At 38.0% G+C, this 27,897-nt stretch overlaps 1 protein-coding gene across 1 annotated transcript; it reads left to right on the forward strand.

Moving 5' to 3' along the window:
- Window positions 1–6,842: 6,842 nt before the first annotated feature.
- Window positions 6,843–27,873, forward strand: LOC101168808 (synaptotagmin-like protein 2). Its single transcript, XM_011483540.4, has 17 exons — window positions 6,843–6,883; window positions 8,248–8,439; window positions 12,343–12,500; window positions 14,004–14,118; window positions 15,803–15,854; window positions 15,951–16,047; window positions 18,917–19,441; window positions 21,165–22,439; window positions 22,660–22,724; window positions 23,260–23,364; window positions 23,474–23,643; window positions 24,828–24,930; window positions 25,639–25,800; window positions 25,882–25,975; window positions 26,058–26,163; window positions 26,885–27,090; window positions 27,182–27,873. Exons 2-17 carry the CDS (start codon window positions 8,339–8,341, stop codon window positions 27,331–27,333), a joined length of 3,486 nt encoding a protein of 1,161 aa, XP_011481842.1. The 5' UTR covers window positions 6,843–6,883; window positions 8,248–8,338; the 3' UTR covers window positions 27,334–27,873.
- The last annotated feature ends 24 nt before the right edge of the window (window positions 27,874–27,897 follow it).

Consider the following 27,897-nt stretch of genomic DNA (forward strand, 5'->3'; position numbering starts at 1 on the left):
GACGCCGCATGAGGTCCTGTGGCTGTGGGAGGGTGGGGGGTGGATTATCTTTCCTGCTGACTGAGCTGTTCCTTTCTGCCCGGGCCAGAGAAAAAGGCACAGGCCAATGCACAGGCCCTTGGCCTCTGGAATCCACACTTTCCTCGCTTTGTGTGTCACAGTTTTCAGTCAGCACAGCAGCAGGCAGTCTGCTCTCTGGGGCTGCGAGCTGCTGCCCACCTCCTACTTGATCCCCTTAACTTTGAATTTTGGTCACATAACTCCGTCCAGGTAAAGACAACACATGAAACAAAAGCAAAGCTCACGGTGGATGTGGGGATTAACCACTTTTTGCTGCTCCATTGTCCATATGGAAAGCAGTAAATAACAGAGGGATGTGAATGTGAAATGTGAGCTGAAGGGATTTTTTTTGGAGAAAACTTTTTATTTGTATAACAATTTGAAAACAGAAGGATTTGGAAGTGTTTTGATTTCATCATCGTTCTAACCTAAACTAACTTCAGTCTGTTTTTGCTGATAAACTGTCACAAGTATAAAGCTAAAAATCTGTTATCAAAATCACTGCTAAATTGTAATTTGATTTTTGATTTTTTTTTTGTTTTTTGTACCAAAATGCCAAATCCTATACAAAAAAGCAATTAAATTCAAGAAACATTTATTTTGTATTTATGGAAAACATTCCTACCCTCCTTTAATATTTCTTTGAAGCTACAGACACACCAGGCATGTGACACATGTTCAAAAACATGCTAAATGTGGGTTCTTGAACACAGGTTTAGTCTTTGGTAATTTTACTTGCACTTGACACTGGAGGTGATTCTTTTTCTTTTTCTACCATATACTAGCACATGTCCATCTCCTACAGCTGGAAAAGAATTGGTGCAAAATATCGTAGTGGTGCAGATCTCGTGAATCTTGCTCCAGCTTTTTCTTTCACAGCTCTGTTGTGAAACATGAAAGGCTTGGTGTCATAGAGTACCGCAAACCACAATTATTAATTTCTTCTCGATGATCAATTTTCCAATGATTGTCATTTGTGTGACTAAAAAGGGATGACATCCATCCCTGATTTGTCAGAGTTTGACCTGGTTTAACTTCCGTTCCATGGCCATGTGCTTGGAAATATTTGGTAAGTGGTGTATACTTGTGTAGCACTTTTTTACCTTCCTCAAAGACCCAGAGTGCTTTACAGTCACCATTCACCTGTCACCAAGTCCCATTCACCCATACACAATCACATTCACACACTGATGTGAATGGGACAGAAGTGGCAGTTTGAACGAGCATTGCAGAGGGTGGTTTGACCGCAGCTTGACATGTTGACATGGTTTGCAAATAAATGTTAAAGTTTCTTCTGCTTTATACCATGGTCCGGGTGAATTCAAGATTCTGATTGGCTGCTGGGTGTGGATTAAAAAAGTTATAATCCACAGTGATAATGTACTGCTAAAAAAGAGTTTGCAGTTGCATTGCTTAAATGCTCCATATCACTGCACTGGCTTCTTTAAAACAAGTTTTAGCTGAAAAAAAATCAGTGTTAAGAGGTGAACTTTCTCTCTGCTTTCTCTATGCTTTATTTAACCCACCCTGCTGATCAGCATATACAGTATATCCTTTCCTTTGACGCTGCAGTCGAGAAGTTGGTGTCGGCTCAGCCACTTAGGTGGCGCGTTATGTTACCGTGACAACATGCCGCACCACGCAACAAATAGTCCGCTTTCTGTGAAAAAAGTGACCTAAACCGAACAAATAACAAGAATAAAGTACTAAACATGGATTGAATATTTCTTACATGACCATGGTATATGCAGGATAATGGCCTTCAAAGTGTGCATTATCAGAAATGAACACACTTTTGCGAAGAACCATCCTCCGCTTTGTTTCAGGGTTCAAGCTTCAATGGCGTGCGTCAATTTCTGATAATGCACACTTCGTCAGCCATTAACCCTGACAAATAACAGAAGTTCCAGTGACTTGGGTTTTTTTTAACAACTCTGACCTGTTATAGGATTGATAATTGTTCTAAATTAGTTTGGTCTTTGAGTTTCTTCCAATTCTTCTATTTCGAGGGAGTTTTTCTCTCCACAGTTACCTACTGAATGGTGAATGAATGAATCAATTTAGTTGAATAGGGACAGATATAAAAACAAAGACATTCGGCAAAGCAGTAGTCCCATGCCTGTACCGTACCCATACTGTGTGATTAGATATGGACTTATTAAAAAGATCTCTACTGCACACGATATTGACATTCAATGATTGAATTCATTAAATTACTTACTTACTTTAATTTGATTATCGTACATCTGTATTTTGGGAAATGCATGCATTAGTGCTTGTATGGAGGTTTCTTACTTTGAATGTGATGCTCTGAGACGACTTGCATTATGACTTAAAATAAAAATTGTATTTTCAGTTATTGAGTTATCGCAAATAAAATTACGTAACAATTTAAGTGCTTAATAAATAGTTTTTTTATCTTAGTAACATTATATTTTTGAAAACCCATAAACCACATTTGTATAATAATTTTAAAAACAGCCAAAAATAATTTCATGTTTTATATTTGTGTAAAATGTTTTTCTGCTGAGAAGCCACTAAACTGCTTTTTAGATTGTCTCCTTCAGCTGTGATGCCATCTACTGGGAAAAGTCTTTAGTGTTGCTGATATATTGACTTCTTTTCCCTTAACCTATTATGTGGTTCAGCATGGTGCTGTAGGAATTCCATATCCAGAAACTGCACTACACTCAAATCCAAATACACAGGTATGTTTTTACAAATTGGTACATAGCCTGAGGCTGCATTGTGGCACTGTGGTCAGCGCCCTTGCCTCATAGCAATGACACCCTGGTTCAAATCCTGGGGGTGGGACCCCTCTGCATGTGCTCCCTCTGCATGTGCTCCCTCTGCATGTGCCCCCTGTGCATGTCTAGGTTGTTTCTGGGCACTCCGGCTTCCTCCCACATCCTAAAAATATGCATTATAGGTTGACTGACATTTCAAAATTGCCCCTAGATGTGCTTGTGTGTGTCTGGTCATGTGACCCTGCAACTGACTGATGACCAGTTCAAAGTGTATCCTACCTTCACCCAACATTAGCTGGGTTGGCCTCAAAAACCCAATAACCCCAAAAGGGATTCAGCAAGTTGTGAAAATGGATGGATGGACAGATGGTGCATAGTCTTTATAACTGTGTAACTTTTGCATGCATACACTGACAATACAAATTGCACATGCTGAAGCAAACAGTTTTATTTTATTGTGAAAATCCTAAAATTGCTTTAGTGTTTTTGCTTCAGTCCACCTTTTTTTCTGTTGCTACCTCTCTGTTTTATCTTTGACCCCCACCAAGCACACACACAAATGTATGGACATTTGGTTAATCTCTGCTTTTGCTGAATTAAAAAAATTAATCACACAGGAAACTTGGCTTCCTTTACTGAACTTGTCAAATGAAGCTGTTAAAGTTAGCAGGTTAGACGACAGAGTATCCCTCAGTTTCGGTAAATCTTAAGCATTTTGTACAGCAAAGAGACAATCGAGGCAAAATTATGCTTTGCAGAAAAGGAATCTGAGGATCCTTTCTCCACGGAGAAATCAATCCAGAGGAGGTGTCATCACACTGAGCTCCTTTTAACAGTTTTGAGTGGCACACAAATAAATTCGATTCTTTGAAATAATGAAAGGCCGTTTCTATTGGCTTTTGTTGTCCGAAATGTCATAAGTGTCATTTGGTTGAGGCTTTGCATCATTCTCACAGTCCCTAGGAGAGTATCAATGTATACGCTTTTTTCCCCCTGTTGACACAACCATTATGTACCTGACAAATACATTCTTCAGGAGGGAAGGTATCCCCTGCATGAACCAAATAACTGTTGGAGGATCAGAAAAAGCATTCGTAAAACACCAGATCTTCTCTTTTTCTCTTGAATATTGCCGTCATTTTCCAAAAATTCTGACTTGAATGTATTTGTCACAGCAATAAAATGGGATCTGTTAGCTGTGGCAGGAAAACTTCAGACTAACAAAGGTGTGATGCCATTGGCTGATTTGGATGCTATTATGATCAAAAGAGAAGTATATTTGAGATATGACCTCACATTACTTAGGTTGTTTTTCTGATTCTGCCTCATTGTTGTGCTGTGAAAACACAATGAATGGGTGGGAAGACGGCAGATGAAAGACTACACTGGATTTGAACCGGGAGGAGCGAATGTGAAAGGACCCTTGCTCAGAGGTCACTCTTAAGGTTCTTGACTCCACAGAAGCCTTTAGCAGTACATACACAAAAAAGAGAAACTTGAGTTATTGTCGGCACTTAACTATATATAGTTTGTTTGGTGGACTTTCATCAAACACCCTTTTCAAACACACTGCAAGTCAAATAGCCTAAAAATGCAAAAAGTACACTAACCCTAAGAAGAAAATCAATGCAGCAAGTTGTTTTCGTTTAACAAGAAATCTTGTGTTAAGATATCAAAATCTAGAAACAAGGAGTTCCACACAACCATTAAAAAAGGGGGAAAAAGCTGAGAAGCTAACTGTTAGACTTCAAATTGAATGTCATGCACCACAATAAGTATTTTTTTTTTCGCTGGTTCTGAGCAAATAGTTTGTTTTTGGGGACTTATATGCACCTATTGGTAGTTCATTTTGATTACAGTGACACAAATTAGTGTAATTAATGGACAGGATTCATGTGAGAACCAAATGTGATCAAAATGAGAATATGATCTAGTAAACTTGAACTATCTAAAGAAATCCTTGTCAAAGACAAAACTACCACTTATTCTTAGAACAAGAGTTTACATTTTTGTTTCCAAGATAATGACAATGAATCCCAGTCTAACTCGTAAAAATGTATTGAACTTTAAAATATCAACCTTGAAATTGAACCAGTCAATTTGAGTTTTTTGAGTCTTAAATGAAGCTTTTCTGTTGTCAAGTGTTTGGAGCAAAAGAAATTTGACTCAATTTAATATTAACGTCCTTACTTTTAGATCCAAAGTCCTAACGAGACAAAAACATATTGACTGTGAAAGGCTTGGAAATGTGCAGAGCAGGGATGTGTGAAGACAACTTAAGACCAGGTCAATGTCTAAAAACAAGATTTTACATCTTTTCAAGTATCAAATACTTTGCATAGTACTGTGTTGAAAAAAGTTAGTGAAAAGTTCTGAGTCATTACAGTGGAGTACAGTACACAGAATCCTGATGTTAAATGATTAAATTAATGTTTAACTTCCCATTATCATTATTTTGTACAAGTTCAAAAAGCTTATAGTTGAAAAAAAAAAGCAGCTTTGGGTGATGCCCCGCCCACATTGAGGTCAGATCTCTTGTGATTTGACCCCCCACCATTCCTTTTTTCTACTGGCTATTGAGTGATTGGTTTACTGTTCAGAGGTGGGAGCTTCTATATGAAGTGAGAAGGTTTTGACAGAGGAAGAGGTATGTGGAAGTCAAAGGGATGTTCTTTACACTGAATCAGACTGGCAAAGCTTTAGACAGACAACACTGGCACTACAGAGGAAAACATGCATTCCTTTTTTTACTTTTATTTTTTCATTTAATATACGGGACAGCGCATATTAATAAACATCTCTGTCAATATGCCAAAGTTAGCCAAGGGGCTATTATTCATCTGCAGTCCCTGGGTAGATGTTAAAATCTCCCTAAAAGATCAAAATAACATTACATATTTACATAACATTACATACATATATTAAACAATGCATTCAATAAAATTAGCAGTTAACCTAAAAACAAATTGGTGATGAAAGAATCCAAAAACAGACAAATTTAAGAACATATGCGCAACTTAAAAGACAAGACAGTAGCAAGGATCTGCGAGAGGAGGTTTACTCAGTGTTGACAGCTCTGATTGTCAATGACCCATTTCTTTAATTGTGTCTTGAATGAATTATATGTGTTTTGATTTCTGATAGTTACGGGTGTGAAGTTCCACTAAGTAGCAGCTCTAACAGATAAAGCAGTCTGACCAAAAACACTTTTTCTGAAGGGAATGATACAGTCTCCTCTGACTGTTTTCCTACTAAACCACCTTTAAATATGGAAGCCACGTTTTTTTTTCCAGTTTCACTTTTTTACAGATAAAAATTACGGCAGTAGGTAACTGTGTCCTACTATAGATTCAAAATGAAGGGAATAATGTAAAAATCCAAATACTGCATCCATCCATCCATCTTCCAAACCCAATCAATCACTTTTGGGGTCATAGGGTTGCTGGAGCCTTTCCCCACCACTGTTGGGCAAAGGTGGAGTAAACCCTGGAAAGGTTGCCAGATCAAATCAATCAAAATTAAACACCAAATATTAAGAAAATCAGTCCATGCTAGCTCTTCTAACAAAAACATATTTTTGTAAGGACTCTTAAACCCCTCAACCAAAATGGAGCACAGCAGGAGGAGAGGCTGTTCCAAAACCTGGAAGCAGACACATGGTAAGTTAGGTCCTTTATGCTTTTTGGAGCACCTTTTTAGGCACTGTTGAAAGCTTATAAGCTTATCAAAAGGGCCAATGAGTTTTTTGTTTTCTTTTCAGATCTGGACTCTAGGCACTTTAGCTTTTTTACTTTTATGGGCATTTTTTTGTTTTGCTGTGTGAAGTATCTCTTATTCATTTATTTTTCAGTACAAAATCCACAGAAGCAAACAGTTACACGGCTTTACCATGCAGGGTTATACATGGTTTTAGCTAAAGCTGCAGTTCGGCTGCTAAAAAGCTTGTGACATTAAGCACTAAAATGCAAGTTTCCACTTTCTTTCTGGTTGTCTTATGTGTGAAGCTCCGCCCACCCACAGCAGCGCTGATTCACTTGGAGCTTTAATTACCATACAGCAAGGAGCCACAAAGTGAGGTGAGACTATACTTTTTTCCCCATTTTTTTAACTTTATCCTTGTCTTTGTCTCTTTTTTTTTGCTTTGATTTTTGTTTGTTCTTTGTTTGGGAAATACTGGAAAAATGATTTCAGTAAAACTAAACATTTTTGTAATTAAACAAATGTTTCCCTTTTTATTTGATCAGATCCAATAAACTGTTATAAAAATAACCATAAAAGACATAAAGAATTGTGGAATTTGAAATGCGTTGTGAAATAAATGTTTTTTTTAAATTAAAAACTCAATATTAGTTTTTGTACTCTAGTGTATTTTTTGGTCCGTGCATGGATAGCTTTTGCAGAACAGACTTATCTGTCTGTCTGTCAGACTTTTCTGGCACTGATATTACGGGAAAATAAATAATACAAACAGTTTTTTAAAATGTTTTCCAATATTTTTTTTACAACCTGATGACTGCTTTCAATTTGGGGAACAGTTGCCTCTGAAATTCAGGGAACTCTGTTACCCACTTATAATTATGATTCATGTGTTTACCCTATTTAAACACATTTCTTTTTAAAAGTAAATCATGAAACACGTGGGATTGTTGTCCTTTTCTCAAAGCAAGATATATATGTGTGAAGCAGCTCAATCATAGATTCAGGTTATTTTTCCATCTGAAACATGAGCCGTTCAGAGGTTACACTTTCTGATTTTGCACGATTGCAGTACGACTGTGACGCAACCATTGCACGCCTGTCATGTTCTCCACATAAGCTGACAAACATTACTTCCAATCTTATAGTGAGATTCTCACATCTTTTCCCAATAGGAAAACCATGCAGCATTCCCCAGAAAGATTTAGCTGTTTGAATGCAATGCAGCAGCTTTGCGGAATTAACTGTAGAACATGTGAGCATTCCTGAAAAATGTTCACACTGAGTCAGAGATTTGCTTTTTTCCCCCCAGGAAGTCTTATGTCTGACCACAACGGAGAGGCATAAGAAGGAATTTTGTGACTTTACCAAGATAAGATGTAATGTTTTTGCTTTTTCTAAGCTCTTGTGTAATGTTTCATAGGGGAAATATACAGTTCACACACACACACGGCTTACACAGGATTACAACAAAAACAACGTTTTCTCCCCCTTTTCCACAAGATTTGTAAAACTTTGTAAAACTCATGGCCATGTCAAGAACATTACATTCAATGCAACAAGGTCAAAGTAGAAAAACAGGGTGATTAAACTGAAATGAATCTGCAGTGTTTGTTTTTACATGTCAATTTGGTCTAAAAGGTTACAAAATCCAGAATATTTTCATGTGTTTTAGGGAAAAATTAAAAATCTAGCTTGCCTTGACATTCTTTGCTGTTTTATTCTGTTTTTTCGCAAAGCTCAGATGATTCGGCTTGAGGAAGCAGTGATGTCCAGTTATTAGACTAAAAAGAAAAAGCAGACATTATCACCGGACAAAAAGGAAAGGAAGAATCATGATTGATTTGAGCTTCCTAACAGAAGAGGAACAAGAGTGCATCCTGGCTGTCCTGAGAAGAGATGCAGAGCTCAAACAGGCTGAAGAACGGCGCATCGAGTAAGTCCCTCAGTTTAATTTAACTTAAAGTCCACTTATCTTTTGATGTATTGTTTGTAAAAGCATTCCCAGTAGTCTTCTAAACATTATAATGCTGTTTTTTTGAAAAAAAACTGTTGTTTTCTAGGACATGTAGTCTCTGCAGAGAGGCAAGATCATTAGAAATTTACTTCTGAGTTGTGCTTAATTTTATTTAAATACACTTTATTACCAAAAGCATTCACTCACCTGCCTTGGCTCACATGTGAACTGAAGTGACATCCCATTCCTAACCCATAGAGTTCAATGTGATGTTGGTCCATCTTTTGCAGCTATTACAGCTTCAACTCTTCTGGGTGTTCATAAGAGTTTTTGACTATTCTTCCTAAAGCACGTTGGTGAGGTCACACACTGATGTTGGTGGAGAAGGCCTGGCTCTCAGTCTCCGCTCTAATTCATTCCAAAGGTGTTCTATGGGGTTCAGGTCAGGACTCTGTGGAGGCCAGTCAAGTTCATCCACACTAGACTCTGTCCTCCATGTCTTTACGGACCCTGCTCTGTGCTCTGGTGCACAGTCATGTTGGAAGAGGAAGGGGCCTGCTCCAAACTGTTCCCACAAGGTTGGGAGCATGGAATTGTCCAAAATGTTTTGGTATCCTCAAGCATTCAGAGTTCTTTTCAAAGGGAACTAAGGGGCCAAGCCCTGAAAAACAACCCCTTACCACAATTCCTTCTCCACAAAATGTCACACTCTTCACAATGCGGTCCGAAATGTACCGTTCTCCTGACAACCTCCAAACCCAGACTTGTCGATCAGATTGCCAGATGGAAAAGTGTGATTCATCACTCCAGAGAAGGCATCTCCACTGCTCTAGAGTCCAGTGGCGGCATGCTTTTCACCACTGCACTTGACGCTTTGCATTGCACTTGGTGATGTTTGGTTGGATGCAGCTGCTCAGCCATGGAAACCTATTCCATGAAGCTCCCAAGGTACTTTACTTGGACTAACCTGAAGGTCACATTTAGTTTGGAGCTCTGTAACAATTGCCTTAGCAGAAAGTCAGCGACCTCTTTGATACTACACTGACCAAAAATATAAATGCAACACTTTTGTTATTGCTCCCATTTTTTATGGTATGAACTCAAAGATGTGAAACATTTTCCACATACACAAAATAACCAGTTCTCTGAAATATTGTTAACAAATCTGTCTAAATCTGTGATATTGGGCACTTCTCCTTTGCCAAGACAATCCATCCCACCTCGCAGGTGTGCCATATCAAGATGCTGATTAGACAGCATGATTATTGCACAGGTGTGCCTTAGACTGACCACAAGAAAAGGCCACTCTGAAATCTTCCGTTTAGTTTTATTGAGGGGGTCAGCGGACTCAGACAACCAGTCAGTATCTGGTGTGACAACCATTTGCCTCATGAAGTGCGACACATCTCCTTTGCATAGAGTTGATCAGGTTGTCTATTGTGGCCTGTGTAATGTTGGTATACTCTTCCTCAATGGCTGTGCGAAGTTGCTGGATCTTGGCAGGAACTGGAACACGCTGTCGTATACGCCGATCCAGAGCATCCCAAACATGCTCAATGGGTGACATGTCCGGTGCGTATGCTGGCCATGCAAGAACTGGGATGTTTTCAGCTTCCAAGAATTGTGTACAGATCCTTGCAACATAGGGCCGTGCATTATCATGCCGCAACATCTGGTGATGTTGTTGGATGTACGGCACAACAATGGGCCCCAGGATCTCGTCACACTATCTCTGTGCATTCAAAATGCCATCAATGAAATGCACCTGTGTTCTTTGCCCATACCATATGCCTGCCCATACCATAACCCCACCACCACCATGGGCTACTCGATCCACAACATTGACATCAGAAAACCGGTCACCCACACGACACCACACACGCTGTCTGCCATCTGCCCTGAACAGTCTAAACCGGGATTCCCCCGTGAAGAGAACACCTCTCCAACGTGCCAGACGCCATCGCATGTGTGCATTTGCCCACTCAAGTCGGTTACGACGACGAACTGGAGTGAGGTCGAGACCTCGATGAGGACGACGAGCATGCAGATGAGCTTCCCTGAGACGGTTTCTGACAGTTTGTGCAGAAATTCTGTGGTTATGCAAACCGATTGTTTCAGCAGCTGTCCGAGTGGCTGGTCTCAGACGATCTTGGAGGTGGACATGCTGGATGTGGAGGTCTTGGGCTGGTGTGGTTACACGTGGTCTACGGTTGTGAGGCCGGTTGGATGTACTGCCAAATTCTCGGAAACGCCTTTGGAGACGGCTTATGGTTGAGAAATGGACATTCAATTTCCTAGCAACAGCTCTGGTGGACATTCCTGCTATCAGCATGCCAATTGCACGCTCCCTCAGAACTTGCGACATCTGTGTCATTGTGCTGTGTGATACAACTGAAGATTTCAGAGTGGACTTTTCTTGTGGCCAGTCTAAGGCACACCTGTGCAATACTCATGCTGTCTAATCAGCATCTTGATATGGCACACCTGTGAGGTGGGATGGATTGTCTTGGCAAAGGAGAAGTGCCCAATATCACAGATTTAGACAGATTTGTGAACAATATTTCAGAGAACTGGTTATTTTGTGTATGTGGAAAATGTTTCACATCTTTGAGTAAAAGATGTGAAAAAATGGGAGCAATAACAAAAGTGTTGCGTTTATATTTTTGGTCAGTGTCCGCTGACCCTTCTCCATCAGAAAACGTGGTCTACCACTATGTGGCTGAGTTGCTGTCGTTCCCAAACTCTTCTATTTTGTTATGACAGAGCTGACAGTTGACTGTGGAATATTAAGGAGAAATATGGAAATTTCATGACTGGATTTGTTGTACAGGTAACATCCCATGACAGTTCCATGCTGGAATTTACTGAGCTCCTGAGAGCGGTCCATTCTTTCACAAATGTTTGTAACAACAGTCATGCAGACTATTGTTGAATTTATACACCTGATTCTGATCATTTGGATGGGAGAGCGAATATTTTTGATAATGTACCGTAGTGTACATCCGAAAAAGAACGTGTTATAGACACCAAAAATTCAATTGTTATCAGTGTGGGTCAGAGTGTCTTTATATGATATAAGATGGATAAACCACTCAGTTGAGGACCAACATGCCTTCTTTCAACTTCAGCAAAAGTACCGGTAGTGAGATTTTGCTGACCCATTTATTCAAATGTTTCAAATGAGAATGAGAGTCTTTGTGAGGTGCTCAAAAGTTAATTTGAGCAACAAATTAACTTTTGAACAATTACTACATGGGACATATCTGAGAATCTTTTTTTGTCCAGGCGTTTTTCAGCTAGAGATTCTCCCAACAGTGCTGAAAAATACAAATAAAAGTTCCGTTTATATACGCCGTCTCTGCATTATCAACCCTACAGAAATGTTTGTCATCCATAAACTAAAAATCTGCTGTTAAAAAAACAATTGAAACAAACAATTGAATTGAGTAAAAACAATTGAGAATTTACCTTTACAATATTAATTTAGCATTTAACCCTTGTGCTATCTTAAATGACCCCACCCTTGCATTGATGTGTTCTCCCTACCATGACAAAGGTGGAAAAGGTGGAAAGATTTCATGTAATCCATGGACACCAGTGAAGATCACAAATCATTGAAGAAAAAAGGTTCAGAGCACTGTCTAGTGGGTCTAGATGACCCAACTCCCAATGTGAAAGTGCCTAGGATAGCACAAGGGTTAAATAAAACACATGGATCTAAAATCCATTACAGAGACAGTTTTGTTGCTTAAATATCACAAAAGTTGAATAAACTTCCTCTGAGTTGCAGCTTTTTGTTGATTTAAAGTTTGGTAAAATGAGATTTTAAAAAGATGTTTTGAAGAAATAAGCCTTTTTTCGATTTTGATCATTTGTTGTCAGAACGCTCCAGAAAACTGTGAGCGATAAGAGTCAGCTGAAGTTCCTGACTGGAGAATGGTTCTACGAGACCAAACAGCTTCGCCACCAGGACCGGATCCATGGTTCTGACATCATCATGGCCTCCATGGCAGACAGGCGGCATCAGCCACTGACTATAAGTGAGTCAATATACTTTTTTTGTGTTTAGAAACACTGCAACATAACATGTAAGGGGTTTGCAGACCCAAATAAAATAGTTGGATAAATGTTCACGTTTTGTAAAGAAATCAGTTCAAAAACTGAATTTCCAACACTTAAGATTCAAATGTAGATGTTGGTGCCCTACATTGCTCCTTTGATACTTTGTTCCTGTCACCTCCTATTTCTTTTTGCAATATTTCCTTAGTGACATTTCACCTGATCGATGCAAGGCAGCTTTTTGTTTTTCATAGCTCATACAATAACAAACACTGTGGTTATCCAAAGTTACCTTTGACATTTGTAACTCCCAAATATATGCACTTTTTGGCATTATAACAGGTTGGTATTACCTAAATGTCAGTAAAATAAAATAAAGGTTACTTGAAATAAATTATACATTAATCATGTTCACAGTCATGACTGTAAGCCAAAAAAACTACGGTAATTCTAAAAAATACGTTGGAGGGAAGAACTTGAAATGTAGGACTTTTTGTCAATTCTGTCTATTCATAAAGTTATTCTATTTCATCTTAAAATATTAGCTTTATTTAGTTGTGTAATTTTACTAATTCTAAGTTTTTTGTTCTTAATTATAATAGTATTATTGTTATAGGTACCATTTTCTCTTTTTGTCATAATTCATAATTTCTTACATGTATGACAAAAAACAAAAAAGTGTTACAGTTTAGGGGGTTTTATATTTAAAGAGGAGAAAAAAGTAAGACTTAAAAGTTTATTGATTTAAAGAAAGAAATAAAAAGATAAATAAAAAGGTTAATCAACATATTGGGTTAGAGAAGAACCAACACAACTCATGTGATGCTTTCAGCTCTGGAGTCTTGAGATGTCCGATAGTAAAATAGTTTGCTGAATGCAAAATTTATGAATTTAATTCATGAATTTTTTGCACAGAAAACATGACTTAGCAGTTTATAGAATTCATTTGACAATCTACATAACTCCCATGGCTTAATCTACCACTATTAACATTAAAAACAACACAGCTTTAAATGATCTGAAAGTGGCTTTAGTTTGAGACATTAAACTAATTCCTTCTTTGAGTTAGTTCTGTTTAAAGTCTAAATAAATAGAGGTCAGTTTGAAATGGCTGAAGAAAAACATCAATATTCACTGTTGGAGTGGTGAGGTTTAAGGCTTGAACCCAAAATGGCTAAATGCATTGATTGACCTTTAGCCAAATTGATTTTTGGCTAAATTCAAGAGGTCACTGTTAGAATTGCTCTGCAGACTTCTGGAGATTCTTGAAATTCTAAAATTAGTGACCTGTCAAACGTGATCTGAAACTGGTAATAAGTCTTGCTCCTCCACCCTTTGAGGCATAGATTTCAGCTAATCAAAAACACACATCTGCTGATCAAAAATATTTCATATCTTCGGTGCCTTTTGCTCGGTGGCTCTGGAAACGTTGTCTGGATATCTGTCCGATGTTTTTGACAACAACTGTGTCCTTTATGCCACAGTGAAGGCCTCCTATGTGTTGGTGAAAAGCAGCAGCTTCACAAGCTGTGAAAGTACAGAGGAAATCTTTCCTTCTGGGTTCCGTGGATCACAGGAGGCTGAGCTCTGCACTGATGGGTGAGTGAAGACGGGTTAAAGGCAGACTCTTTCCTCCTACAGCCCACATTTTTAGCTAAATATCACGAAACAAACATGTTTCCCAAAAAACTGGAGCAATAAGGCATTGAGAGGTCTTTGCAGCATTTCTGTATTATAAGTGTAGAACCATTCCTGAGACAGACTGTCCAGGGTGCACCCTTGCCTTTGCCCAACAGTAGGGGATAGGCTCCAGTAACTGTGTGACCCCAAAAAAAGGATTCAGTGGTTCAGAATTTGGATGGATGAATGGATTTGGTTAAAAAAAAAGTCAAAAACTTGACAATTTGGAATTTGTAACCAAAAGAGATGCTGCTTTCATTTAAGTGTTTTAAAGAATAGAATATTTATTTTTGTTGCGATCTCTTATTTAATTTTAGAATCACCACTTCAGAATAATGGTCAAATGTTCCAGATTATTGATATTGAGTGTCTCTGTGTGCTGTGGCGTGCTGGGTTGGGTTTTCCTTTCTTTTTTAATGTTGTTTTGAAGTTGCTTGTAAGTTGAGTAACTCCTTCTGTGAAAAAATGCACACTTTAAGGGGTTACCGAGAAAAACGGGCCCCATTGATCTTTTAATCTTCTTTCAAATGTCACATGCTCCTGTTTGCCTCCGCTGCTGAGGACGGACAGTAATCCCCTTCAAGAATGCACTGTTTCCCAAGAGTCAATGTTTCATTTAAAACGCCGTATTGAGAGCCTTTACTGGCCATCAGTGAAGCTAAAAAGTGTCTAATAAGGAAAATCTTCAAAAAAATGAACGTTCATCAAATAATAATAGACAGAAAATGATGGACAGAGACAGACAGACAGATAGATAGATAGATAGATAGATAGATAGATAGATAGATAGATAGATAGATAGATAGATAGATAGATAGATAGATAGATAGATAGATAGATAGATAGATAGATAGATAGATAGATAGATAGATAGATAGATAGATAGATAGATAGATAGATAGATAGATAGATAGATAGATAGATAGATAGATAGATAGATAGATAGATAGATAGATAGATAGATAGATAGATAGATAGATAGATAGATAGATAGATAGATAGATAGATAGATAGATAGATAGATAGATAGATGGACTGGCGACCTTCGCCCACAAGTGACCGGGATAGGCTCCGGCAGCCCTGTGACCCCGAAAGGGAACAAACAGAAGAAGATAAATGAATGAATGAAAAATGTTACTTGTATTGTTGAAAAAAAATTGTGTAAAACAATTAATTTGGGTGTGGATTAAAATTATTGAATTAATTGATTACCTTTTCAAAATAACTGTATGCTGTGAAGAAAGAACCGATTTTTAAAATGAGCAATACATTTTCAAATTATAGTTATTTTCTAAATCAGGCTTAAACAATCTCAATGTTTTCAACAGAATTTAGAAATCTTTGAAGCAACATGAGGTTCCAAAGTTACTTTACTTATATGTGCTCTGCTGATTGATATATCATAAATTTTTATTCATTTTTCTGTTGTTATTATTGTTATTACTCATTCATTCTGTTGCAATTTATAATTTCTTACATGTTGACTAGAAAAAAAATTCTTTAAATTCCCATAGATGCTATAAAAATACAATTTTGGAAGTGTTGAGGTCCAGAATTAGGATTAAATGGAAAATAGTTTTGAAAAAATCTGTTCTATCCACAGATTCCAGAACACTGAGAAGAACATTCAAGCTGGTCTAAGATCTCCTCTGAAGGTGGGATTTTTAATGGCTTACTGACAACAGTTAGTCAAATGACAGTTCGTAATAATTTAGTTTTTTTTTTTTTTTACATTACTGTCATCTGTACAGAAGAGAGAAAACCCTTTTGATGATCAACACTCTCTAAAAAAGCAGGATTGTCAGTTAGAGGATGCAGAAAAGGATCCAGGTCTGACACAGAGAGGCGGTGAGTGTAAATGTCTTCTTTGTCATGTCATATCAGGTGTTAATGTGACTTTCTTTCATGTCAATCTGAGTAACATCCAGGGTTTCCTTTCATCTGTCTGGAGTGAGTTGACAAAAATACACCAGGAACTTTCTCAAGGGCAAGTTTCAGAGCCAGAGTTTATCAGTCAAAGCATAGATTTAGAGAGAAAAACATTCCAATGTGCTAATCTGAACTGTATGACTCCTAAACAGTTAATAAGAGCTCAGAGTATGAAGTTATGTGAAAATCGTCATTCTTAAAAAAACAAAACTAGTTTTTTACTAATTAGGTATGAGACTATGTCATTTGTAAGAAAATGCTTCTTTTTAAAATGATTGTGTTTAAAAAATATTCTTTTTTATGCAAGCTTTACCAATTTTTATTTATTTTGTTTTGCATTACGTTGATCGTGTCCGTTTGAACTGACAAAAATCATTACTGTCTCAATTTGACTCACCAAAGCCCTGTAGACTTTCAATAAAAGAAGTCCAAAAAAGTAAAAATAAAAGAAAAAATTTTGTACTTATATATGAAGTCAAATTAAATTTCGAAAGCACAGATAATTATAACTAATACAAACAAACAAAAAATATGTGGCATTACACTTTTTAAAAAATGATTTTAGGATTCCTACACTTACAGTTTTTCTCAGTCGCTTTAGTACAATTCTCAGATCAGAATGAAATTCCCCAAACTATTTGTTCAATCTTCACATCATGATGTCACTTGTGCACATCATTTAAGCAGTTTCTCACTTCTTTGAACAAGTTGCAATTGCTTTGGTACATCCATGCAAGTGATTATGTACAATTCTCTGTTCTTTGCTACATTATCAATTGTTTATGTCATGTTGATCAAAATGTATTATATAGTTCACTGTGCAATAGTCTTACTCCTCAAAACAGCTAGTCATTAGTTCATCGTATAAGTCATTAACTGCAAAATGGTTGACCAAGTTGTCATAATGTGACAAACATATTTTGGTGCATTGCAAGAGAGAATATTCGCTGTGATGTGGATGAGAATTTGTGGCCTAACATACAGGAACGACAAGAGGTGTAGGAGGACCACACCAATTCCTACTGCACTGCCTGTACAGTTGGACAGAATATTGTCCTATCTTTCTTTTCCCTTTGTGTTACAGTTTTTCTCAGTCGCTTTAGTACAATTCTCAGATCAGAATTGAAGTTTGCAAATACGTGTGTGCATTTCTCAAAACAATTTGTACAAACCGAAAAACACTATGGATTTCTTGCAAAAGCCTGTAACTTGCTCAAAATCTTTAGTTCATCTCTCAAAACTAAGTCTTTATGTCATTGAACATGTCAGTGCCATCAGAATGTCAAGTCCTTCTGTCATTGTCTACGAACAAGATAGTCAAATGACTTAGTCATGTTGTCAATATAACTGTGTACTTTAGAGGGAGGTTCTGATGGAAACTATGGCTAAAGTTTGGATGACAATTATTGTAAAATGTAAGTTACACCTTTTTTGTTTGATTGCAGGAGACTGGACAAGATTCACATTTACACTTTTATTGTTCATATTGTAATTTGTTGACAGACCATGTCATACCAAAATAGAAAAAACCCACTGCAAACAGTAACACAAAGGGAAAAAAAGATAGGACAATATTCTCTACAACAGTACAGGCAGTGCAGTAGGAATTGGTGAGGTCTTCCTACACCTCTTGTCGTTCCTCTATGTTTTGCCACAAATTCTCATCCACATCACAGCGAATATCCTCTCTTGCAATGCAGCGAAATATGTTTGTCACATTATGAAACCTGGTCAACCATTTTGCAGTTAATGACTTATACGATGAACTAATGACTAGGTGTTTTGAGGAGTAAGACTATTGCACAGTGAACTATATAATACATTTTGATCAACATGACATAAACAATTGATAATGTAGCAAAGAACAGAGAATTGTACATAATCATTTGCAGGGATGTACCAAAGCAATTGCAACTTGTTCAAAGAAGTGAGAAACTGCTTATATGATGTGCACAAGTGACATCATGATGTGAAGATTGAACAAATAGTTTGGGGAATTTCATTCTGATCTGAGAATTGTACTAAAGCGACTGAGAAAAACTGTACTGTTTGCAGTGTGTTTTTTCTATGTTGGTATGACATGGTCTGTCAACAAATTACAATATGAACAATAAAAGTGTAAATGTGAATCTTGTCCAGTCTCTTGCAATCAAACAAAAAAGGTGTAACTTACATTTTACAATAATTGTCATCAAAACTTTAGCCATAGTTTACTTCAGAACCTCCCTCTAAAGTACACAGTTATATTGACAACATGACTAAGTCATTTGACTGTCTTGTTCCTAGACAATGACAGAAGGACTTGACATTCTGATGGCACTGACATGTTCAATGACATAAAGACTTAGTTTTGAGAGATGAACTAAAGATTTTGAGCAAGTTACAGGCTTTTGCAAGAAATCCACAGTGTTTTGCTGTCTGTACAAATTGTTTTGAGAAATGCACACACGTATTTGCAAACTTCAACTCTGATTTGAGAATTGTACTAAAGCGACTGAGAAAAACTGTAAGACAGCTGGCGTTCGCTCAAGAGACACCAGGGGGCAGATGTGAGCCGCAATGTCAGATTCTCCTGGCAACAACACAATCTGAAAGAGATGAAGGAATAGGAAAACAGTGGTCCTCTCATTTTATATTTAACTCATGTCTAATAGGTTAAGTAACTTCAAACTAAGTTTTTGTAATTATTTGATATTAAATTAGTGGATTTGTATTTACACACGGAAGAAAACTTAATCCTAAAGCTAATGTCCTTTATTTGTTTTTCTTTATATTTTGCTTCATTTAGAGACCAAAATATCAGCTGACAGCTTCATCTCAACTGCTGCACAGAATAAACAAAAGATCAAGGATTACACAATCACAGAGGATGCATTTGTTTCATTTCCTGTTCCTGAAAAAACCGGGTCAAATATGAATTCTCAGGATGGATCACGTGGCAGAAGTTTTACTGAAATGCACATCATCCTTCAGAACCTGTCTGCTTCCAGCTCCACGGTGGCTCCATGTTCCTACCTGGACGCTCCGACTCCAGTCAGCCAGGAAACAGACAAGAAACAGGACAGTTTTGAGTCTGGTGGCCAAAGTGCCATAAGAGACCTGCAGAATCTTCAAGAACAGAGTATGCTAGGAATCCAACCTCTCACTTCTTCAGAGACAAAAAACACCAGCACTTTTAAGATCAGTACAGTCACTGGCACACGCAGATCCTGCCTACAGCAGAGTCAGGAGGACTCACAGGAAGGTGAACTCCCCTGCAAACATGATGCGAATGTCCAGAAGCATCACATTTCCCATCATCAAAACCTTGGTGGTAAGAATTTTGTTTGCCTGCAGATCTAAAAGTTGGAAAGAACGAAATGTCTCAACAATCAGGTGTCTAACAACTATTCCTGTTTTAGTATTTGACTATTTAGCCTTTTCGTACTTCTGATGAATCTAGCTGCTTTCTGCAATTTACTTCAATAACTTTTATAACAATCAATGGATAATTGCTTTGTTTGTAATATGATAAGAATTTACTGATATCATATTGTAGTTATAGAAATCTACAGTCCTGTCTTTTAGGTTTTAAGTTATTTGAGACAGGGTGTAACATGTGAATAGTTTTTGCGGAGGGTGAAGTCCCCAAAGCAACGTCTCACCCGCAGTCAGTCAGAGGTCAGGGTGCTTTGACAGACTGAGAGCAGCCTTCTAGGACATGCTGACTACTCATTTGGCTGTTTTGCTGTAGAGGCACTCTATAGCTTTTGCACTAAAATCTTAATTTTACATGCCTTCACACTAGCTTTTGTTTTTTGTTGATACAATATTAATTATCTTTGCACTCATGATTCCTCGTCCGTGTTGAATTTAAGCCCCTTAAAATCCGTCGCTGAATTTGGAACTGATCTGAAATTATAAGATGCTGTAATTCCGTAAATGACCACTGAAAGCTGAAAACATTTTCAAATGATTCCCAGATGGCATTTAACAAAAATTGACTCAGTAGATTTAGTTTGAGCTCAAAGTTGTGTGTGTCAGTGATTGCAAGGTGGGTGTGGGTGGACTGAACAAAACTCAAGAAAGTCACACCACACTCTGCAATGCATGTTCAAGTGGCCACTTCCTGTGAAAAAAGTCTAAGTAAATGTGCGTTTTGGGCTTTCACTTTCAAAACTCTTGCATTCATGCATAGCTGTGCAACTTTCCACAACCGTTTTTGCACTCTGTAAATGAAACATGCAACCATTGAACACACGTTGAGTGTTAAATCAGGTTCAACTTTGACCAATCACGGACTTGGACGTGATGTATGCATAGCATCCCCTTTAATTCATGGAATTGCCTTCCATTTGGAAATTGATCAGGGAGGAAAAATTAATAATTGACGTTTGTTTCCTGACGGAATTCTATGACACCAAGTCTTTCATGTCTCAGAAAAGAGCTCTGAAAAGAAAACGCTTGGAGCAAAATTTGGGAAATTTATACTGGCCCAATATTTTGCACTGAGCCTCTTTCAACTATAGGTGGCGGACATGCACTAGAATCGGGTAGTGACACTTTGTGCTTAACGCACGTTCAAGAATGCAAGTTTTGCGTTTTCTTGAACAAGCATCACATGCCTGGTATGAACATAGCATTATACTTTAGTCCGCCCCAATGGCCCATATTCGGAAAAGCTTAGATCATTAAGGGGCTATAAATAATTCTGCTAATATAGGCATAACTATCTTACAGAAAATTACTTTGAAGTTTTGCAAAAGTAAAATAAAGTTAAGAAAAAACAAAATTATCCCTTATCTTGTAGTTTCATCAAACAGAACTGTTAAAACACAGACTAAAAGTGTTCATGCTTTTTCCGCAGACTCCTGGCCGGTTAAAAATACTCCTTAATTTATGAAGTCGCTCATACTTCAGATATGAAACAGTTCTGAATAGTAGAACAAATAAAATCCCAACACTGGGTCACACATGCACACAGAGAACAGTTGGTACTTCTGCTGTCAAGTATTTAAAGGGTGAAATATACACGAATAATCCGTCTTTCTTTGCAGATGTCTGTGAGCAGTGTTACTTTGAGTCGATAATCCCAGCAGCTTTCAGCTTTGTTTCTGCTTTGGAGGAGGTGGAGAAACGTCCCTTCCTCGCTAAAGCCAGGAGCAGTCCAGACGAACGCTCACCTGAGGACAGCTCAAATGCCACCTCAGGCCTCAAACACAGCTCTGAAAGGTCACCTCAGGTTCCTCCCACAACGTATGAAAGCAGACTCCACACACTGGAGCAGGAAGAGATGGCCTGTACACCAGCAGAAGATGAGATTGAGAAGAAATCTCACGAAGAAGAAGTACAGACAACTCCGATCTCCCAAGTCAGGTCACTGCAGCTTGCTGTGCTGCAGAACCGTCCATTCAAAGAAACACTGACATTATTAGATGTGGATAATCAACAAGAGGGGTCGAAGAGCCAAGCTCAGGTCATGAAGAGAAAATCCAACTTGAAAGCTTCTTGGATGACAGAAAAGACAAGTGTTGATTTATCCTCAACGGGACAGGAGGTGAAACACAAAACCAAGACCAAGATTGTTCATTTTTACAGCTTTCATAAAAACCCCAATGCGAAAAACAACAGCGTCTCACCTCAGATTGGAAATCAGGAGGACACAACAGGAAGACCCATAGAAAAGGATATGCCATCCCAGATGGAGAATGACACGATGAAAGACGATGAGACGTACAGAGCCAACCCAGTGTTCATTTATGAGGATGACGCTCTGTTGGCAACAGAGTTAAAGATTACTGAGCCAGAGGACAGCCAGGGCACGTCAGGACATTTCATGGACAAGAAACTCTCATCTCCAGAAGAAGCTTTGAGCAGCTCCATTTTCACGAACAACCCAGTTTTTTCAGAAGATACAGTAACATCTGGGGAGGAAGTGGATCAAAACAATACTAAAGAGCGTCCCCGTCCAGATGGCTCACAAGTAAGCAGCTTCAGATGTGGGGAAGTTCAAGAACGTGACGCCAAGGCTGACACTGAACAATCCCCAAATTTCAGTGAATGGCAGATTCCGAAATCAAAAGACAAGTTTGAAAAAATCAGAAAGAGTCCAAGTAAAACCTACCCCCCAAACGATTTACCTCAAGAATCCTCATGTGCCAAGGAATTTAGGCTGAGAGAGTCTCCATTGAAAACCTTTCCAATAGACATCGTTCCCGAGGTGAAAGTTGCACAAGAGCCGCAGCAGAAGATAAAGTCAGAGTCCAGACAGATGGAGAGTTTCTCTCCTGTAAGAAAGCAGAGGGAGCTACCCAACACCAACACTGATGAGGGTATGTCTTCCTCTTCACCTGTTGCTAAACAAAGTCGAGACAGGGTCACACGATGTTTACTTTAAAAGAAAATAATTGTAAAGTGAGTAGGAAATGATAAAGAATTAGTGTCGATTGGATTTAGAAGCAGTGATTTGCAATGTCTTTAAATATTGAACTTTTGTAATGTTGTAAAAAGCCTCTTTTTGTCATTTTTTTCTGTTTTATCTTCCAAAAACAGCTATAAGTTTCTCCAGGTCAAATAAAATGAAGACCAGCTATTCTCTTCCTCTTCAGCTGGATCAGGTAAATAAAGTCTAAATGTTTTTTTTCTTTGCGCACTTCCTTGTTAAGTTGTACTAACGGAAGTTATGTTGCAGTTGCCTTCATTGGATCAATTCCAATCCCACCCCCCCAGAAACTTAATTATTGACTAAACTTCAATCACTCCCAACAAAAAAGGCTGCATGAGGTTTTGTATTTAAATCTTTGACAGAAAGACTAGATTTTGTGTACAAACAGAAAAAACATCAATTCAAACAAAGTACATCTGAATAATTAAATACACAAATGTGTAAACTCACACATGTACACACTCACACACACGCTTGAATGAGCAAATGTAACATGTACTGTATGTATGGTTTGATTGTGTGAGTCTGAGCACATTGAAGTGGTTCCTTTGGGAGTTTTGTGCATACATTGTGACATAGTTCTGGGTTCAACTTGGAAGACCCTCTTTAAAAAAAAGAAAATGAAATGTTTCCTACTTGTTCATAGCACAGTTACAGGTGAAATCGTATTCTCATCTTATTCGTTTGTTGTTTTGTTTTTTTCATAGAGAGCCAATGACAACACGTTTGAGACCAGCTTTGGACACAGGAGGAACACCAACAGCTCCATCTCTGACATGAGCTTCTCCTCAGAAATGGACTCCATGTCCCCTGTGTGTTAACAAACCTCACTGAAATTCTATTTATATTTAAAAAAAAAACGAGTCAGAATGAGTTTAATTGGTTCCCAAGCATTTTTTCTGTCTTGTTATGAATAAACAGATGAGCAGCAGCCTGAACAGCATCTGCCCTGCAGACGTCAGAGACACTGAGGTCCAGGGCAGCATACAGTTTGCACTGACCTACATCCAGAAGCTCGGAGAGTTTCAGATCTTTGTGGTGCTCTGTAGGGGTCTGGCTGTGGCGGACCCCAAGAAGAACCGTACCGATCCGTAAGTGTTTCTCATAAATGTTACGCTGAAAACAGAAGAGTATCTGTGTTACATTTTTTTGGTAACATGAAGCTTGTCAAAGAAAATATGGTCTCATCTGAAGTCATCTCCTCATACATGTCAGCTGATCATTTCTGCCAAAATACTAAATTGACTGGATTTTAATTCAAATGTTTTAAATTAATATTAAGTGTGATTTGACACAATTTCATTAAATGTCAATTCACGTATGTCAATTTTTATGTCCATTTGTGCTTTTCCACTTCATCATGCTCATTTAAGTTTGTTTTGTTTTAAACAAAATTGATGTGATTCAGTTGTTTATAATGTAAGCATGTCAGTCAATGAAATCCTCCACAAATGACTTTCATACAGTAAATTCTAATATAAATGGAGAGATTCTCAAACTCACTATTTTCAGAGACCTAAAGGATGGAGGGATGGGGGGATATCTACTGTATATGGATGCATAGATGGATAAATGTAATTAATGTAGAAATTAAAATATAGCTTTATGTGTTAATAAAAATAAAGATGCTGTCCTGGCCCCTCTGTTCCAAATGCCAGAGACAAAAATCTGTCTCAACACAGAACCCAGCAACCATAAACTCAATAAAGCCGACGCACTGAATGTGGATCGGGTTAGATCCAGCTTCTCCTGAAAAGCACAAAGGTTTGTGGGATGCTGGAAAGCAGTCAATGTACGTCTTCAGCCTCACACTCAGTGGCACTCTCATAGTAGCACTCTCAATCCGGCCTGCGTAAAGGGATTAAGATTCCACTCCAACTCCACTTTGTAAAACCATCTCACTCCTTTAAGCAGCTTAACCTGCTGTATTTCCCCCAATGGGAGGGGCCGGACCATTATACACAATGTAGCAGCAGCTGTCTAACCTCCCTGCTGCAGGCAGCATACAATAATTCACACCAACAGCTGGATCCTAGCAGGTCACATGTCTATGCTGCAGGCTAAAGCAGGTGTTTATTTTGTGTATATGTCTTTGAGTGTCGATCTTTTTCTGTGTAATTGTGTCAAAATCACCTTCCTCTTTGTTTTGACCCTCGTAAATAAAGGGAACAACCAGTTTTCTTTTTTTTTTGTCATCGAATGTGCTTTAGTGGGTTGACAAAGATGGCTGATGATCATTTCTGATAATAATACTTACCCTATCGTGCTTTTGCAGATATGTGAAATGCAGCCTTCTCCCTGACAAAACAAAGCTGGGCAAGAAAAAAACCTCAGTGAAGAAGAAGACACTAAGCCCAACCTACAATGAAGTCCTAGGGGTGAGAATACGTCTCCAATTTCCTTTTAACCCCCTTGACACCTATAGATGCAATTATGGACCAAACAACTTCAGCTCCAAAATTATCTTAATTTGCATCCAGATGAAAGCAAAAGCGTTAATGTTTTGTTTTTTTTCAGAGATGGAAATAAAATTGGCGTCTCTGAGTTAAACTTCTTATAAGCCAAAAAGTCATTCTTTTGCCACCAACATTTTGCCGTCTACACAAAAGTTTCCCACTTTCTGACATGCCAAACCAGGGTCTTAATGTGCCCGTCCCAAGCCCAGATAAATACAGGGGGTTCTGTCAGGAAGGGCATCTGGCGTAACATCTTTGCCAAACCAAACATGGGAATCAGAACTATGATATTCATACCAGATCAGTTTAACTACGACCAACATCAGCACTGTTCACCGAGAGGATGCTGGTGGAAATACTGTTGGTTGAAGGAGAGCTGAAGGTGGTTTTAGCTGGTTTAAGAGTAGACTCTACTCTAACACCAGCTAGCTGGAGATATTCTATTTTAAACATTTCGGCTGTGAACTGACACTTAATCAATCAAGTAAATTAAGTTTATGTAAATTTATATTTTGTGAATTAAATTAAAAAATAGTGGAGAATTTACAAAACTCTATCAATGTTGCTACATTATAATATATGGAGGAGAGAAATACTATTAATATGTGTTGATATCTTTTGATTTCATAGTTTAAAATCCCAATGGAGGTGTTAAGAATCCAGCATTTGAACATCACTGTGAGTCACAAAGACACGTTTGGGCGGAGCAGCTTCCTGGGCGAAGTGGACCTGGATTTGTCTGTGTGGGACTTCAGCAACACTCAGATTAACGAATTTCCACTTAAAGCAAAGGTGAAAGCTTCTTGTCAGTGTATTAGTCTGCAATGTTGCAGCACATTTTAGAGTTTTACTGACCCTAGTTGCACAATTTAGGTTCCAGTGCAGGTTTTAGCGGTATCGAGCTCTACGATGAACAGCAGAGGAGAAATGAGAGTTGCTTTACGATTCCTGCAGCAGCCCCCACAGAGTGAGTCTTTGATTGATGTCATTTGGTTTCCCGTTTGTGACGTAATCAGGTCTACCTTTTTATGAGCTGTGTGTGTTCACAGGCAGTGGAGCAGCACGAATAGAGATGGGTGAGGTCCAGATTTGGGTGAAAGATTGCAAGAATCTTCTTCCAGTGAGAGGATCCATGATTAACCCGTTTGTAAAGTGGTAGGAAATGAAGACTTTCATGTGTTGGTACAAATTTGCATTGTTAAAGTAATGAATTATACAAAACTGAGAGCAACTAATACACGTTATGATGTGATGCTGATAAGCGGTCAATAGGAAGACATCTATCTAATCCAATGCATCATAAAGAAAGAAATATATAGACTAAAACAGCATCTTAATGTTACCAGAATGTGAAAATGCTGATTTTGTCATAAAACAATAAATGGCAGATGTGTTAATAACTGTTAATGTTAATTTAATCTGTGATTATTTAAATTTAAACATTGAACATTTCTGTTGAAAGACATCATTTCAAGGGCTTAGTGGAAAAAAAGCTTCAAAAAGTCAATTGCACTACATAAAAGGAATTTGTACTAAGCATCAATGAAAGACCGCAACCCTACAAAGATTACTGGATGAAACAATAGTGGACAATTACTAAGATGTACTTTCCCTTCTTATTCTTTATTTTATATTTTTCTAAAAATCATATTTTCTGAATTTCTCTGACAGTTCTGCTGGAAAAAAAATCTATCTTTATCTTGAATTACACAAAAATACAAAATTAGGGAAAATAAATACTGTTTTACAAACTTGTGGGCCAGACAGATTATTCATAAGGTCATGACAAATTATTCGACATTTGTCTTTTATGTGTTTTTTTTCTTTCCATTTCCCATGCAAGGGCCTCTGAAAAACATGTTTTGTTTTTTTCCAGCACTGTGCTTCCTGACATGAGCAGTAAAAGTCGACAGAAGACACGCGTGGTGAAGAGGACAGTCAACCCCATGTTTAACCACACTATGGTGTACGAAGGCTTCAGACTGGACGACCTCAGAGAGATCTGTGTGGAAATCACTGTGTGGGATCAAGATCACCTGAAGAACTACTACATAGGTGGACTCAGGCTTGGGCTGGGGACAGGTGATTCATTACTGTTCCTCATTCACACACAATAACACAACATTTGACATGAATGTGCAACCAAAACTATATTGTGTGTTTGTCTTTGCAGGCAGAAGCTATGAAGTCGACGTGGTTTGGATGGACTCAACAGCACATGAAGTCAACTTATGGAACCGAATGTTAAAATCTAATGCTGAATGGGTGGAGGAGGTTCTGCCTTTGAGGTTGCTGGCAGGAGCAGCAAACAGTGTGTCAAAGTGATGCATGCTGGGATTTCTGCTCATGCTCATGGGAATGGGCTGACTTAACTGACGTGCAAATCACATCAACAAATCACTTGACGCAAAAACATTTTAAAGATCACAACAACAATTAAAAAAACGAAAGAAGTAATCATTTAAAAAAGCATTGCATTTAAGAAAACAAAACAAAATTCCAGAAACCTAAACGTAAAAACCAAAAAAAATTCTGAAAACAAAAGTAATTTCCAAAAAACATAATGAAATTTTAAAAAACGAAACATGAGAAACCAGAAAGGATAGATAACATGGGACATCGCTGATTGGATGATGATACCCGTATCGCATCGTGCTGCATGTTTTGTTTTCTAAAACGCTATGCTGTTTTTTTAAATATTTGTTTGGCTTTTTAATTGTGATCTTTGTGTTCTTGCGTTGAGGGATTTGTTGATGTGATTTGCACGTCAGGGCCACCGCACTCAAATTTCAACAAATTGAATCAAATTTGTAAAAATTGAAATTTTTGTTATGATGTCATAAAATGTATCTTGAATTTGATGTCACTAAATTTAAAAAGCATATATTT

Source organism: Oryzias latipes, chromosome 14 (genome assembly GCF_053564925.1).
Source record: "Oryzias latipes strain Hd-rR chromosome 14, Olatipes_Hd-rR_3.1".
Classification (NCBI taxonomy): Eukaryota; Metazoa; Chordata; class Actinopteri; order Beloniformes; family Adrianichthyidae; genus Oryzias; species Oryzias latipes.

What these genes read in the sequence shown, in the direction of transcription:
- LOC101168808 (XM_011483540.4), top strand. Translation starts at nt 8,339, where the DNA reads ATGATTGATTTGAGCTTCCTAACAGAAGAGGAACAAGAGTGCATCCTG. An exon ending in TTCCTCTTCAGCTGGATCAG is followed by an intron (nt 22,725 to 23,259) that starts GTAAATAAAGTC and finishes TTTTTTTCATAG; the next exon opens with AGAGCCAATGACAACACGTT. An exon ending in ATTAACCCGTTTGTAAAGTG is followed by an intron (nt 26,164 to 26,884) that starts GTAGGAAATGAA and finishes GTTTTTTTCCAG; the next exon opens with CACTGTGCTTCCTGACATGA.